This window comes from Mesoplodon densirostris, chromosome 10, assembly GCF_025265405.1.
Source record: "Mesoplodon densirostris isolate mMesDen1 chromosome 10, mMesDen1 primary haplotype, whole genome shotgun sequence".
In the NCBI taxonomy this organism is placed as follows: domain Eukaryota; kingdom Metazoa; phylum Chordata; class Mammalia; order Artiodactyla; family Ziphiidae; genus Mesoplodon; species Mesoplodon densirostris.
This window is the reverse complement of record NC_082670.1, coordinates 62078751-62094536: the sequence shown is the minus strand read 5'-3', so window position 1 is coordinate 62094536 and position 15786 is coordinate 62078751. Positions and strand designations below refer to the sequence as shown.

General features: G+C 46.3%; 1 protein-coding gene across 7 annotated transcripts in view; it reads right to left on the bottom strand.

Annotated features, from left to right (window-relative positions):
* Positions 1-15786, bottom strand: part of LOC132497309 (nuclease EXOG, mitochondrial) — a 45943-nt gene that overhangs the window by 12898 nt on the left and 17259 nt on the right. For 6 of the 7 annotated variants that reach the window (XR_009533573.1, XR_009533571.1, XR_009533572.1 and 3 more), the window contains 3 exons: positions 8428-8929; positions 6005-6107; positions 5810-5909 (listed from right to left, as the gene is read on the bottom strand). Coding sequence is in view for 1 of the 7 variants with exons in the window: in XM_060110402.1 (XP_059966385.1) it covers positions 8468-8929 (462 nt within the window). In the remaining 6 variants the exon portion in view is untranslated. Of the gene's footprint in view, positions 1-5809; positions 5910-6004; positions 6108-6616; positions 8930-15786 lie in introns of those variants that run through there. The other variant, XM_060110402.1, reaches the window with a different exon arrangement.

Below are 15786 nucleotides of genomic sequence, written 5' to 3'. Positions count from 1 at the left end.
CAACGACCATCGTACTTTCTATCCCCTCCAGCCACTGTTTCTATACTTAGATCACGTTCCGTGGGGTATAATTTACACGTAACAAATTCACCCTTTTTAAGATCTTAGCCCTTGTTTCTTTCTTTCTTTTTTTAATATTTATTTATTCATTTTGCTGCGCTGGGTCTTAGTTGCCGCGTGTGGGATCTTTAGTTGTGGCACGTGAACTCTTAGTTGCAGCATGTGGGATCTAGTTCCCTGACCAGGGATCAAGTCTGGGCCCCTTGCATTGGGAGCTTGAAGTCTTAGCCACTGCACCACGAGGGAAGTCCCAAAATTCACTCTTTTTAAATGCGCAGTGTGGTGAGTTTTGACAAATGTATAAGCAGTATAACCACCACCAAAATCAAGATATCAAATATTTCCATCATGTCCTCATGCTCCTTTGCATTCAACCCCTTTCGCAGCCCCAGTCCCTGGAAACCACTGAGGTGTTTTCTGTTCCTGTAGTTCTGCTTTTTCCTGGAGCGTTCATTTGAATGGAATAATACTGCACATAGCCTTTGTGTCCGGCTGCTGTCACTTAGCATAATGCACTTGAACCTCATCCGTGTTGCTGCCTGCGTTGGTTTGTTCCTTTTCATTGCTGAGAGGTACTCCATTAAATGGATGTACCATGGTTGGTTTTGCATTCAATAGTTGATGGACTGGACATCTGGGTTGTTTACAGTTTTTTGCCATCAGGAATAAAGCTGCCGCTATCAACATTGTGTACTTGTGTTTGTGTGATCATATGTTTTTATCTCTTGGGTAAATGCCTAGAAATTTAGTTTCAGGGGACAACTAATGAGTTTATACGGATTAGTATATATTGATTTCCTGAACTGCTCTCTGTTTACTAACACACCCCTCACAGGTCCCTTCCTCCACCCAGGGGCACCCCCGATAGCCACCCACCCCTAGGACACAACTAATGAGTTTATACTGATTAGTATATATTTAACTCTATAAGAAGTTGTCAAACGTTTTCCAAAGTGGTTGTTCATCATTCATTCCCACCAGCAATGGGAGTTCCAGTTGCTCCATATCCATGCCAACATTTGGAACTGTCAGTCTTTTTTTTTCCTTTAATTTTAGCCAATTGGGTGGGTGTATCCTGTAATTTTAATCTGCATTTCCCTGATGACTAATGATGACAAATGATGTTGAGCATCTTTTCATGTGCTTATTAGCCATTCCTATATCCTCCTTGGTGAAATGTCTGCTATCGTTTTTAAGGAGCTCTAAGAAATGCTTTACATATTAATACATATGTCACCATTTGAAGGAGCAAAACTCCCTGTGCAGTGTGACAACATTCCATCGCTCTGCATGGGCTTGCTGTATACCATCTGGAGAAACTGACCTCACTGTTCTAGTCTCCCTTTTCTCATCTGTAAAATGGGCATGACAGGGCCTCCCTGGTGGCGCAAGTGGTTGAGAGTCCGCCTGCCGATGCAGGGGATACGGGTTCGTGCCCCGGTCTGGGAGGATCCCATATGCCGCGGAGCGGCTGGGCCCGTGAGCCATGGCCGCTGAGCCTGCGCGTCCGGAGCCTGCGCGTCCGGAGCCTGTGCTCCGCAACGGGGGAGGCCACAACAGTGAGAGGCCCGCATACCGCAAAAAAAAAAAAAAAAAAAAAAAAAAAAAAAAAAAATGGGCATGACAATACTTACCTCCTAGTGTAGTGTGAGGACTATATAAACTAAAACACAAAAAATTTACAATAATCCCTAGTACACAGTAAGCACTTAATAAATACCCAGCATGATAATGATGAGCATGATTACCAGCCCCCATGTGACTTGTTCATGCCAATCCAATTTCCCTCTTCCAGAGCCCTGTGTTTTTCATCTGTAAATTGTTAGGGACAATCTCTAAGTCCCTTCCACAGTAACATCCACTGATTTCCTGAACTGCTCTCTGTTTACTAACACACCCCTCACAGGTCCCTTCCTCCACCCAGGGGCACCCCCGATAGCCACCCACCCCCAGGACACTAGTTACACACACAATGCAGCAGAAAATTCCCCCAGCCCATCCTTCCTGACACGCAGAATGGCCTAGGCCCCAGCTCCTCAGTCACCAATGAGAGGGACCATGAGAAGCTGGAAGGACCAGGGGGCACAGTGGAGACTGAGGAAGAGCTGGGAAGGGCAGATGGCGCCAGGCAAGACCAAGGAAGCTGGCAAGGTAGTGTGGCCTTTCAGGGACCCCATCCCCTGCCCTGCAGTGGCCCCACATGCCCTCTCCTCTCCCCCCACCACCCTCTCCCTAGCTCAGCTCCACAGCTCGGGGTGGACCAGGCCCTCTGTCAGCCACACCCTCCCCACACCTGACCTCTGGGGGAAGCTGGATCCCCAAGAGAGCCCCTCCCTGGGGGTGTGGGGCAGGGAGGACAGGAGTGTCGGGCAATCAGTCCACACAGACCTGGGGCTGGTGCCAGGGCGCCACAGGGAGTGGGAGGAGGTGATGAGAGAAGGGGGCTGGCCAGCAGGGCCCAGGCCGCTGGCAGGACGGGCCAGAGGTGGCGACTGGGGAGCTGAAGGACAGGGAAGCTGGGACAGCGGAGGGTGTCACAGGGGCTGGGGGCCTGGGGGTTCTAGAAGCCCAGATCAGGGAGACTAGCAGAGGCCAGGGGCACGGCTGGGTCGAGGGGCTGAAGCTCTGGCCTGGCCTTCCCACCCCCAGTCCTCCACTTCCACTAAGCGGGCTCTTTACACCCACTGTCAGCTCCTCGATTATGGGCAGCCCGCCCAGCCCTCGCCACCCACCTGCTGCCAGGCCCCAGCTGCAGAGGCCCCCGTGCCAATTTCTCTGCTCCTGTGCCCCGGCTGAGGACCACCTGGCCCCATGTGTCTGCTTCCCGCCAGCCCCAGCTGCTGCGTGACCACCCTCCTCCTCCTGTAGAGACTCTGACGTCTGCAGGATAAATAAAAACGAAGCAGTGGGGCCACAGCCTGGCCTGAGGGCCTGACGGCAGCGGGACTCCCCAGGCGCGAGGGACAGGAGGCCCCGGAGCCAAAGGAGTCCCTTTCCTCACTCACTCACTCCTGCTAAGTGATGTCAGCCTACACACGGGACCAGCTGGGGAGACCGAGGCATCTGTCCATTCTTCTCTAGCAAACATGAACTGAACATCTCCCAGATTCTGGAGTTAGAAAAATGAGCACAGAGGCGGCCCATGCCATCCTGGGGAGACAGACATTAACCTCAAAATCCACAAACCAGGGCTCTTTATAATTACAAAACAGTGACGGGGTGGGGGACAAAGTACAACGAGTAAGAATATCCAGGGGACGGCATCAGGGAAGACCTCTGACGAAGACATGGCATTTTTGTTGACTGAGGTGGGTGTCGCCAGGCAGAGAGAGGGAAGGGCCGCAGCCTGGTCCAGAAGGGAACGATGGCCCACGTGGCTGACATGGGGAGTGAGGGGGAGCCAGGAGCGGAGTGTGGACGTGACCCAGGGGCACACAAAGAGGTGCCTTGTTGTACACGCTGTTTTATTATTTGCGGGGAGGGGCACGGTTGCCATCTGGGTTTGTACTTTAGAAAGATCCCACCTCTTGCTCTGAGGGAAAGATCTGTGGGGCATAAGAATAGATGAGGGGAAACAGGTCAGGTGGTCTCTGTAGGGAGAGATGGATGGGGCTTGGACTAGGATGGGGACAGTGGAGGGTGAGAAAACTGGGAGCAATTTTGGATGCAAAAGTGGGGCACAGAGCACCCAAGAGTGGGTGGAGGCACCTCTGGTCTCTAACCAGGACAAGGAAGGTGCCACGAGAGGCAAGAGGCCTCCTCAAGGCCACCTCCTGGGCTGGCCCTCAGGCCTCCTACGTGTGGCCCGAAGAGTACTTGGCAAGCAGGATGGATGATTCACTGGGGACCTATTCTATTTAAGAATTAATTCTCCACTATGGAGAAGAATATGAAGGCTCCTTTAAAAACTAAAAATACAGCTACCATATGATCCAGCAATCCCACTCCTAGGCATATATCCAGAGAAGACTCTAATTCGAAAAGATACATGCACCCCAATGTTCAGTGCAACACTATTCACAATAGCCAAGATATGGAAGCAACTTAAATGCCCATCAACAGATGAATGGATAGAGAGGATGTGGTACATACAATGGAATATTACTCAGCCATAAAAAAGAACAAAATAATGCCATTTGAAGTAACATGGATGCAACTAGAGATTATCATACTAAGTCAGACAGAGAAAAATACCATGTGATATCACTTATATGTGGAATCTACAACATGACACAAGTGAACCTATCTATGAAACAGAAACAGAATCACGGACATAGAGAACAGACTTGTGGTTGCCAAGGGGGAGGGGGTTGGGGGAGGGATGGAGTGGGAGGTTGGGGTTAGCAGACGTAAGCTATTATATATAGAATGGATAAACAACAAGGTCTACTGTATAGCACAGAGAAGTATATTCAATATCCTATGATAAACCATAATGGAGGGCTTCCCTGGTGGCACAGTGGTTAAGAATCTACCTGCCAATGCAGGGGACACGGGTTCGAGCCCTGGTCCGGGAAGATTCCACATGCCACGGAGCAACTAAGCCCGTGTGCCACAACTACTGAGCCTGCGAGCCACAACTACTGAGCTCATGTGCTACAACTACTGAAGCCCACGCACCTAGAGCCCATGCTCTGCAATGAGAAGCCACCGCAATAAGAAGCCCGTGCACCACAACGAAGAGTAGCCCCCGCTCGCCGCAACTAGAGAAAGCCCGTGTGCAGCAACGAAGACCAAATGCAGTCAAAAATAAATAAATTAATTTAAAAAACCACAATGGAAAAGAATATAAAAAAGAATGTATATGTGTAACTGAATCACTGTGCTGTACAGCAGAAATACAACACTGTAAATCAACTATACTTCAATTTAAAAAAATAAAAAAACAACAAAAAAAGTGAAGTGCTGTGTCTACAACTTACTTTTTTTAGACAATGATTTACTTTTAATTGGTGCAAGAAAAGAACACCAATGAGACACAATATTGAGGGAGGGCATTCATTGCACTTTCAACTTTTCTGAAAGCTTGAAATTATTCAAAATAAAATTGGGGGGGCGGATTAAACTCCCTAGGCTACTCTGATGTGAGCCAAACATGAGGTGCACTGGACAAGATGACCCCTCCTGTCCCATCTAGCCTGAGAGCCTGCTGACTGAGGCTCTGTGTTCGGGCGGGGTCCCAGCAGTGTGGCATTAGGCCACATTGACCCCTAGAGGTGCTGTGCACTCAGAAGGGACCAGTCCTTGGCCAAACTGTCAAGTTCAAGAACATGGAAGAGAAGCCCATCCAAGCACCCCATCTCCCCTTGCCCCAAATTATACAGAGTGTGGTACATCCCACTCGGCCCTCTGATGACCTGAGGGTTGGTCCCTGGAGGTGGGGCTATACTGGAAAAACAGCACTGGATCCCGTGATAGACCATCTCCACGACGACACCCAGAAAAGCAGGCCAGACGAAAAAGCTGGGCATGGATGTGGGCAAGAGCAGGGGTTCCATGGTCGATGTGAGGCCACCCCTGACCGACTCCACCAGAATGAATTAGAGGCTCAAGGAGGACAGTGAGGGCCCAGAAAGGGGAAGGGCACAGAGGGTGGACATGGGAGGGAGTTAGCAGGGAACAGAACAGCAGACCCTGGAGTTGCGGATGGGCTGCTGACGGGAAATTGGGAGATTCGTCATGTTAACGCCAATGACATTTATGGACTCACGATCAAGGCAGGGAACACAGGCGACATGGTAATACTCACAGTCATTCCAAAAGCAGGGCTGCAGACTGAGCCCAGCTCTGTAGGAAGCCATTTCCTCAAGATCAGACTCTGTATCTCCTGCTGGGCTCTATTCTAAGTCCTGAAGGAGGGACGGAGGTTTTCAGTCTTTTGAAGATGGACGCACAAGTGGAGAAACACTAACAGGTATTTAAGGGGCTAGCACACCCATCCTACCTTTGCCACTTGTGTAAGGTTCCCCTTTGCTGCATACGATATTGGTGAAATAGTCTCTCAATCCATGGACCAAAGAGCCTGACGTCTCGAAATAAAGATGTTACTGCAGGTAGAGAGAGATTAGGGAGTGAGCCCCTCGCCCCCAGAGGGGGGGTCCCAGCAGCAGAGCTTGGGTCCTTCTCCCTTGGCAGCCTCCCTCAGACCAGGGGCTCCCTGAGCATAAACAGAGTGGAAGGCAGAGTCCCAGGTGCAGCCTGAGACCGCGGCAGGACCCGGAGAGGGCCCGGCTGGATGGTGATTGGCTCAGGTCAGTAATGAGGTGCTTCTTTGACCAGAGGGACACACCTGATGCTGCGGGGAGGCCTAGGGCTCTGCTGCGTCTGAGTCCAAGTACTCAACAGTCCCACGGGGGAGGCGGAAGTGATCTGATCCAGAGGAAAGTCCTGAACTCTACCCAGTGTTTACATTTCAAAGTTTGTTTTGGAGGGACTCTTAGAGGAAGTGTTGAGACAACAATTCAAGCATCACTTGTTGTATATCAACAAAACTTTTACATATAATAATGAGGATTGGGAGACGCATTTTTTTTTATTATAAGTAGTTATCTCTTTTTCACAATGACTAGGTAGCATTTTTCATAGGAACTAAAAATGTGTTAAGACACTTTAATTTACTGATCTAAAAATCAAGACTTTCTACCATCAAGGTGGAGGCACAGGAGTGAGAGCAGCATATGGGGAATAACCCCAAGGCTGCTGGATACTGAGGTCAGAGGAGAACGTAGTGACAGGCCCGGGGGACAGTGGACGGGGACTCACCTCTGGAGATGGGCGGTAGGACCTCTCCCACAGAGCCGCCCTCGGGCTCCTGGAAAAACCCCCAGACCCCACTGTCACCTCTTCAAGAAGGAGAAAAAGTAACAGATTTTTTTGGTCAAAGTGACACGTTGGCTCTTTCTCCCTGAGAAGAAAAAGACTGGCACAAGCTAATGGGGAACTGTGGGATAAAACAGGCTGGTATTAATCGGGCTGAAGTGTTCTGACCCCCTAACTTCTTTCTTGTTTACCCAAATAAAGCAGAACAAGATCAACCATTCTCATCTTACCTTTATCTTAACACCTTGGCATTTCTGTTAGAGACAAACACAAAAACACCACAAAAACACCATAAAAACTGTTCTGGTAACACCACTTGGAAAGACAGTACTGACAGGACACAGTCACACAAGTCCCTATGCTCTATTTGAAGATATTTTACTGCCTGCACTTATGACAGCCCATGAAAGGACTCTACGTAAACCCAAATCTAGAGATCTGGCTCAGAAAAACAGCCACTGTTTCCCCCAGAGTTAACTGTCTTTGGGTCTTTGGGCCAACCAGGTAGACAGGCAGGCACAAAGGCGAGCAAGCCATGAGCTGGTGAATCTGCGGGCAGAGATTCACAAAAAGCTCATCTGGAAAGCAAGGAACACGTCAATTTGGCACAAGCCAGTCACTAGAAGAATTGCATTTCTGAAGGCAAGCAGGGACTCAGATAAACCCTATGAAGCACTGTCCTCTAACGTTCGAATACCTGTGGTTGTTTCTTCCCAAAGAACTAAGGAGAGTTCAATTCAGAGGACATTAAAGTCCCTATGGCTCGACTGCAGACAAGAAACCAGACCCCTCTTACCAAGCAAGCCCCAGGATCACAGACACCCACGGAAGTATGTCTTTGAGTCTCTGTGTCAGGGAAGATTTTAACATACCCCATGTTATAAGCCTCATTCCTTGTGGATTACTTCTTTGGGAAGATGAACCTTGGGCAAAATAATTCAGCTCTCTAAGCCTCAATTTCCTCTTGGGTAAAATGAGGATAGTGGTATTTCCCTCAGAGGGTAGTTGTAGGATAATACATGTAAAGCACTGAGCTTAGTATATAGAACACACTAAGTGAGCAGAAAATGTAGTTGTTGAGTGCTTCTGCATAACAGAAGAGGAGGAACAGCAGGTCCATGAGAGGAGGAACAAGAAACAAATATATGATACACATGGTCAGGACAATGCATAGAGGTAATCTAAAAGCCATCTCTAAGACCAGCTCAAGTCCAAGGGAAAGAACACGTAAAATCTCGGGTTCCAAGAAGGCTGAGCAGATACATCAAAGACACTGTACGATTTGGAGGCAGAAAATATAACGCCTTCACATACAATACATCCAGAGGGACACGCACACAGCGTCACCCCACAGACACAGCCCTCCTGTTAACTTGACACAAGACCAGCCCGTGATCTGCAGGCGTTAACAGTTCCCTTAGTTTCCCACGTCAAATAAAATACCAACCAAAACACTTGACATCTTTTGGGGAGAAATTTAGTCTGAAATTTAGGATTCCATCATTTTAAAACAAAGCCACTAAAATACAGGATCTGAAGAGGCCGCACCTGCTTCATTACAGATGACATCACGCTTCTGAGACGTGAACTACGAGGGCTTTCTCTCCAGGACTCCTGACTGCTCCTGAGCTTTGAGTTCTTCCAGTTTCTTCTCGTAGCGAGTCATGAAGTCCTCATCAGGTTCAATGCCTGCGTTCCGCAAATTTTCCATGACCTTTTCCAGTCTGAGTACCGATCGGGCTCCCTCAATCTTTCTTGTGCTCAGGTACAGAGTGAACTCCCTGAAATCCAGGAGCTTACACGTGTCCACCGAGCAGATGTTCCTGATGTCACTAGTCCTATCCAGATGAGGGAAAAACACCAGTCCTGACAACTTCTCCAGCTCCTGCAGGCTCACCTGGAACTCACTTAATTGGGGCTGGAAGCCAATGGCCTTGTTGGGCACCACGAAGGCCCCTAGTGCCAGGGGCTCAGCAGACCTCGGGCTTCTGCGTGCCAGGATCACCTTGTAGAGGTGGGAGGGCACCGCCACATTGTCCTCGCCGATCACCTAAAAGCAAAGCAGCCATATTTGCGATGCTAATTTGCACTAGCAGGTCCCAAATTTTTCCTGAAAAGCTTTAAGATGCATTTCTGAAAATGTACTTACGAACTACCCCACCCCACCCCCAGTGGATTTAAATTCAGCTGCCAAAGGTAATAATAAACCAAGACACAGATTCACAGAGAAGATGAGCATTTAAAAGGTAGATTCTGATCGTCTTTAAAGCAATGCCACCCCAAAGAGCAGGGGTCCCATTCTCTGCTCTGTTTGTAGGACAAAGGAATGCCAGGAGTGGGTCCTGGGTTTTTTAATGGACAAGAAAAGCTGTTGCCTTTTCCTTGTCTCATAATCAGAACTTTTGGGGCTCCTAACATTCAAAGGTCAAAACGGCCAGCTTGGGGAACTCCCAGCTCTAGAAATAAAAATATGGCCTTAGTTTACCAAATTCACTAGGGAGCTAAACAAACAGCCTTTCAAGAAGCAGCCAGACACACCACATCAGTATTACCATCTCCAGTATCACCTAGACTGTGGCTCATTTTTTAAATTACATTAGGTAAATGTAAATGCTGTTTGCTCAGAGTTCTGCACACTCTTGGGTCTGCTATCAAACACAGAACCCCTGAATGTGTCATCAGATCAAACACTTTGGAAAGGTATCCACACAGCAAAGAAGCCAGAGCCAGGGTCAGGCCTGAAAACAACTTGGCTGCCTGTGTAGGTTGGCTGTAATAATGAAATAACACTGTTATGAAACCTTTTCAAATTTCCTTCCAATTGGCTTAGAAGCCATTATCTGTTTTCTGGAAAAGAAAAAAATGAACGTCCATTTCCTTAATGGTCTCCAATAAATGACACAATCCAGCTACTATATGCTTGTGGTACTACTGCTCCTCCCGGGCCGGCCCTTCCTTGGCAAGAGGCCTCCCTTCCAGGCCAAACCCACTTGCTGTGGGAGGCCCCGCTGGGAACCCAGATAAGGCAGAGGGATGAGAGCTACAGAGGATTCTTTTCTGCTTTTCCCAAGCTCCTACCCACATGGCGCACAGCCTAACAACTTTGAGGCCATCTGCTGCCTAACACGCAGGGAAGTCCCACCACCAAGGCCAACTGCAGGGAAGACCCATCATTCCACAGGAATGGTCTCTGTAACTGTCTTGGAAGTTAGTGAAAGTGGTTGGTCAGGGTGCAGTTTAGAGTAAGGTTTATGAAACTACACAACCTACAGACACAAAATCCCCCGCTGCCGCCCAAGAAGTCATTTATGCATGCTCTTCAAGACCAAAAAACACACTGAAGGTGAGCTCGATGGAGTACACAACTAGCCCACAGATCACCAAGAGATGTTAACTCAACACTGCGACTCAGAGGTCCTGTGCCCGGCACTGCTGGAAATACTGAAAGGAATAATCTTGAAAGTAAATGCAGCTGGTGCTGCTCTCAAGAAGCTTCCCATCCGGGAGAGGAGTCAACACCCACAGCCTTCACTGCAGGCAGAATGTGGTGAGACGCCGATACAGAGCATCAGCAGCAGCGCTGAGGGGGTGGGTGCAGGGGAAGTCAGGGACCGGAACTGAGGGTGTGGCTGCACCTGAGCCATAGTTTACAAGGTGGGGGGCGGGGGGGGCGGTTAAATGGGCTTCAGGTGGTCCAGGCACTAACTAGCTGGGGAGCCAACAGTTAAGCAAATCCTTGGTGCCCCCTGGTGGACATCCTCCATCACTGCAGCACAGATCTCAGACTCCAACTGTCAGGAGACCGGTCACTTGATTACTTTCTCTCCTCATAGACTCTTTGTCTACAAATGACAACTCTCAAAAATAATTAATTGGTTAGGCCATGTGCTGCCAACCAGAGCTTCTAACCAGGTTTATTAAATTCCAGCCAAAAGTAAAGAAGCTTGACATTTGAAGATTCATGGCTTTACCTCATGGAAATGTACCATTTCTATTAGATTTTCAAAAACTCTCACATAGCTAGAGGACCTCTAATATTACTTCTGAGGAACCTCATGGACACAGAAATTCCTAATAAGAACCACAAAGTGTGACTTTCACCCATGACGGTCTCATAATATTTCAACAAAGGGGGCGTAAAACACTATTCCCAGAAATAAAGAGAATAATGGAAACCTTAGCCACTATCTTCTCTGGTTCAATCTGCTTTGTTCTCAGGAAGTAAACGTCTTTAATCTGCCTAATATAGGAACCAGTCCTATTTGGAAACTCAGAACCCTCATTGTTTCTTCCTTGAATTTAAAACTTAAAAAAAAAATCCTGAAATATTTTAAAGCTATCTTCTTCTCTGTAAACAACTCAACCTACATAATAAATTCTTCCCACTTTCAGGAAAACTGGAAGACTTTCAGAAAATGCTTCTAGAAACTAGGGTACTGAAGCAGAATGGTTCAGCAGATTGAAACCCCACAGACCTGAGGCTTTGCGCAAAGTTGCAATTCACAGCCACTGGTATCTTCTTTTTTCATTCATAAAATGGGTAATAACAATCCCCAAGCAGACTATCTCATAGAATAGTTCTGAAGATACAAAGACACGTTAAAAAAAAAAAAAAAAGATTTTGAAATCTGCAAGGCCTATGTAAAAAAGCTATTTTTGTAGTGGATGTCGTTCAAAAGACAAAAATGCAATTGCATTGGTACAAAAGATGGTTCTGCAGAGGGACAGTGGGGAAACATGGGATCAAGCAAAATGAGAAGAGTTCAAGGTGGACAACAGGGTTTCAGGAGAAGAAAACAGGTTGGACCCAAATGATGCCCTAAACAAAGGACTCGAGGGCTTAACGTGAACCAAGTTTTTAGTATCAGTAAATCAGCAATAATCCTTTTCATATAACATTTAGGTATAAAAATACTTTACAAAGGAAATCCTTGCTGCTGTTAAATTACCAAACAGCACTCAACTCTTGTCAAGGCTGTAACAAAAGCTGGGAATCACTAGAAAATACAACATATATAACAATCATAAAGCTGGCACTCGCTCGCAACCTGAAATTAGTTTCCGTACGTGCTGGCCTGCGCTCGTTCCCTCCTATCCAAGAGACAGAGATGACAATTTGCTCCCCCATCCCACCCCCAACTCCACACACACAGAGCTGGGCCTTCATGCTGACTCAGTGCCAGCAGAGACTGGTCGCAAACAACACCCAGGCTAAGCCTGCCCTCTGTCATGTCATATCTGCAGCAAATGTGCCTTAAGTGAAATAGCAAGCAGCATCATGAGGAAAAAATATGTACCTGCAAGACTCAGATAGATGTAATATATCTGGTTACGTTCCCCTGGTAAGACAAAAAAAAAAAAGAAATTCCAAAAATAAAACTGTTGGACCCATCAAGAGATGAAGCCCTTAAAATAAGGGTCATGCCAATCGAGTGAAATTCACAGTGTGATACACAGGGAATCTCTACCTGAGAGGCTGGAGAAACAAAAAGGGAGGGAGTCACAGGGGTGGGGAGTCAACAGGGGTGTGGCAGCCCCGTGTGTTACCTGTAAAGCCTCTGAGGGAGCTCATACCCTGGGAGACGGTGCTTCTCACACTAGGCACCTGTCCTGCATAGTGGTGGGAGATGCCAAGCCAGTGAAACAAGCACAACTTCCCAGACTCTCAATTCTACTGGGCAATTTAGGATGGGGGTCAGGAAATATTTAACACATAAAAGAATTTATTTCAATTAAAACAAATAGATATGGAAATGAAGATTGCATAAAAATAAAAGAGGAGATTTCAAAAAAAAATTCCTGATCACTACAGCTGATACCTCAAGATCCCTGAAAGCATATTTTCGATTTCCTCCCCCTCCAGGAGTTGTGGAAGTTTGGAAAATAAGGCTGTAGAAGGAAAACACAGACTGTTAAGTACTTCTAACATCACCACCACCGCCACTACTGAGCTGTCAAATCTGAAGCTCACTTTCCTGCCAGGTCAATTATAATGTTCAGGCCAGGATCTTCAGGTATGTTTTCACTTGTCTTGATTCAATCTTTTCTAGAAATAGGCACATGGATGACCTAAGCTATAATAAAGGGGGTGATTCTGATTAGAGCTGTCAGATGACTCACTCTGATAAAATCACTGCTACCAATCTTCCCTCAGGCTCACATTTACTCAAATCCTATGATGCTGTGATTCTTTCCTACATATTCTAGCAGACGTTTCTGCCTGGCTATAAGGAATCCTCCTCTTGGCCCATTTTCTGTTCTTATTTTTGCAGGCTAGTAAATATCACTTGTAACTGCTCTCCATCCACATCATGTTTTACCTCCTGGCCTTAAGCTTCTATATATGAAGAGCACAGCAATCCCTTCACTGTCGACTTTTGAGAGCTTAAAAAACAATGCTATGAATGACTGGCAATTCTCATACAAGTAGAGAGACCCACCTTTGGATTTCCCCCTTGACAATTACTAGCAATGTCACTTGGATGTGACCCCTCAAAACCTCAATTTCCTTGCCTATAAAAGAAGATAACCACTACTTGTTTGTAAGAGCCGTTTGTGAGGACTGACTGGGATGGCGTGAACAAAGCCACCTACACACTGGGTGGTATATACGGCCCTCGATAAACACCAGCTCATCCGCTTCACTTCCTCCAAAGTAGACACATATATGCTTCATTACCTAGATAGAAAAGTAGATTAATACCTCGCTTTTATTAGCTACATCCTCCTAAAATAAGGTTCAGAGTATAGTTGTAAACAAGAAGTAAATACTAAACGGATGGAGTTAAGAAAACAAAACATGAATTGCCACACATAATTGCAAGATATTCCCCGGGAAACAGGAATTCATGATTCAAATACATATTAATTCCTTGAGAGGAAGAGACCCACCTCGAGGGCTGGGCAATGCTGTGTCCCCTTTCTCAGCATCACTAAAGGACATGGTTTTATCCACAATGATTTTGTTATGAATTGCTAGAAAATAACCTGAATTTTTAGCTGGGCATTCAAGGTTTCTACCATCTGGTGCAAACCTTCCCTTTTATTATTATTTTTTTTTTCAAAACAACTTTTTATTCAAGTATAGTTGATGTATAATGTTATAATATTGTATTAGTTTCAGGTTTATGGCAAAGTCATTTAGTTTTATACATACACACACATATATATTCTTTTTCAGATTCTTTTCCATTACAGTTATTACTAGGTATTTAAGATATTTAATATAGTTTCCGGTGCCATACAGTAGGTCCTTGTTGTTTATCCTTTCCTTTCATTTTCATCTTCTTCCCTATACAAGTGCTCTAATCCAACTGTCTGGGACTTACTGTTTCTCGGCACACATCCTACCTTTTCCTACCCCTTCCCCTTGCCTAGCTTTGCCTCCCATGTCTGTTTTCCTTAACCAAATTCACCCAAGTTTATACGTGTATATATTTGTATGCATATATATAATATTTTTGGCCCAACTAAATTCCTAAAATGGTGAGCTCTGAGACAATGTTTCCAATTTAATTTACTAAAGGATCCTATTTTGCTTTCATGCTAATAAATATACTAAAGATTTTTAAATTTAAAATTCCACCTGAAATCAAGTTTGATGCCAAATCTAACAAAAGCTATAATAGAAATTGTTAGTGAAAAATATAAATACGTATATAAAAGTAGATGTCACTTTGATATGATTCCAAGAAAGATGAAAAACTACATACCCATCGAGGGATATAGATTCCTATCAACATTCAACTTTATGTACACACACATAACACACAGTTATCTGCTTCCTTTACGACCAGGGTCTACAAATCGCCTTCTCAAAAAGCACTGGAAGGACTTCCCTGGTGGCGCAGCAGTAGTTGAGAATCCGCCTGCCAATTCAGGGGACATGGGTTTGAGCCCTGGTCTGGGAAGATCCCACATGCCGCGGAGCAACTAAGCCCATGTGCCACAACTACTGAGCCCACACTCTAGAGCCTGCAAGCCACAACTACTGAGCCCGCGTACCACAACTACTGAAGCCCACACGCCTAGAGCCCATGCTCCGCAAGAGAAGCCGCCACAATGAGAAGCACATGTGCAACGAAGAGTAGCCCCGTTCACCGCAGTTAGAGAAAAGCCTGCGCGCGGCAATGAAGACCCAATGCAGCCAAAAATAAATAAATAAAATTAAATTTTTAAAAAGCATAGGGGGCTTCCCTGGTGGCACAGTGGTTGGGAGTCCATCTGCCAGTGCAGGGGATGCGGGTTCGTGCCCCGGTCCGGGAGGATCCCACATGCCGCGGAGCGGCTGGGCCCGTGAGCCATGGCCGCTGAGCCTGCGCATCCGGAGCCTTGCTCCGCAACGGGAGAGGCCACAACAGTGAGAGGCTCGCATACCGCAAAAAAAAAAAAAAGCATAGGAATATTAAAGATGGAGAAAAAAGGTCTTCCCAACAGTGTGCCACTAAAGGCAATAGAATTCACATACTATGTTTTTGGGGGCTCTCTCCACCCACTAAAAACGGCTAAAAATAAATGTGGTGAACATACATGACAAGGCAAACAGCAGACCGAGTACTCCAGAATCAACTTGTCCAGATCTTGGTTTCTAAATACCAATCCCCATTAAAATGAACCAAGAGAAATGGATGATTCCAGAGTTTGCCCAAGATGAGTCTGGAACATCCTGTTATGCCAGAAAGTAGGAAGTGCAGAGAAACTTAGTGGAGTCCTCCTCAGTATTACAGGTGTTCAGAGCTTCTGCAAAATCTGAGTACAAGTTATTAAGTAAAAGAACTGATAAAAGTTGTTGACTCAACGAAATTAAGAGAGAGAAATGACTCCCAGGATGTGAAATAGAGGAAAGAAGGGAGAAAGTAATCAAGAATGTAGTTTGAAGCATGTCATTTACAATTCCATATGCAATCC